The sequence below is a fragment of the Terrapene carolina genome, unplaced genomic scaffold (genome assembly GCF_002925995.2).
Source record: "Terrapene carolina triunguis isolate 2854851 unplaced genomic scaffold, T_m_triunguis-2.0 Scaffold46626, whole genome shotgun sequence".
Lineage (NCBI taxonomy): Eukaryota > Metazoa > Chordata > Testudines > Emydidae > Terrapene > Terrapene triunguis.
In genome coordinates, this window is record NW_020710977.1 from 1 (window position 1) to 1,053 (window position 1,053).

General features: G+C 48.2%; 1 protein-coding gene across 1 annotated transcript; it reads left to right on the forward strand.

The window, feature by feature from the left end:
* Positions 1-61: 61 nt before the first annotated feature.
* Positions 62-1,000, forward strand: LOC112114746 (putative olfactory receptor 52P1). The gene has a single exon (XM_026646848.1). It carries the CDS (start codon positions 62-64, stop codon positions 998-1,000), a length of 939 nt encoding a protein of 312 aa, XP_026502633.1.
* The last annotated feature ends 53 nt before the right edge of the window (positions 1,001-1,053 follow it).

Consider the following 1,053-nt stretch of genomic DNA (forward strand, 5'->3'; position numbering starts at 1 on the left):
TTTCTCTTCCTTCACAGGCACCTTGAGCATTTCTGAGCACAATCGACATATCGAACTCCTCATGGCAGCTTTCAACCTCACCCCCTCTGAACCTTCACCATTTATCCTAATAGGCATCCCTGGCCTGGAAGCTGCCCATATCTGGATTTCCATCCCTTTCTCTATGTTCTACATTATCAACCTACTGGGAAATGTCATGGTTCTGTTTGTCGTAAGCAAAGAGCAGACCCTGCACAAACCAATGCACCTGCTTCTCTGCATGCTGGCGATCACAGACATTGGCATGTCTACCTCCGTTGTGCCAAAGGCACTGTGCATATTTTGGTTCAATTTGACCAGTATTACTGTGGGTGGCTGTCTCACCCAGATGTTCTTCCTTCATGCGGTTTTTGCTATGCAGTCAGCCGTCCTTGTGACAATGGCCTTTGATCGCTACGTTGCCATATGTAACCCTCTGAGATACACCACCATCCTCACCAACTCACGGATAGCTAAGCTAGGTCTAGTGGGTTTGATAAGAGCTGTTCTCGTTGTTCTGCCCATGCCCGTGCTCCTCAGCAGGCTGTCATTCTGTGCTAACCACATTATTCCCCACACATACTGTGAGCATATAGCGGTGGCAAAGATGTCATGTGGGGACATTACAGTTAACAGGATGTACGGCTTGGTGATAGCAATCGTAGTCAATGCGTCAGACCTGACGCTCATTGCCCTGTCCTATGTTCTGATCATCAGGGCCATCCTCAGAATCTCCTTCAAGGAAGCCCACCAGAAAGCCCTTAATACCTGCACATCCCACATCTGTGTGATGCTGATGTCTTATACTCCCTCCGTCTTCTCCTACCTGACACAGAGGTTTGGTCAAGGAATTGCTTCCCATGTACATGTCACCGTCGCTAACTTCTATCTCCTTGTTCCCCCCATGCTCAACCCTATAATTTATGGTGTCAAATCCAAAGAACTTCGTGAGAAAGTGGGTAAATACACCTGCAGAAGGTGATCGCCAGGGGCCACTGACTCCTCATTAATCAAGGGTGCTTTGTCCCAGTTTGG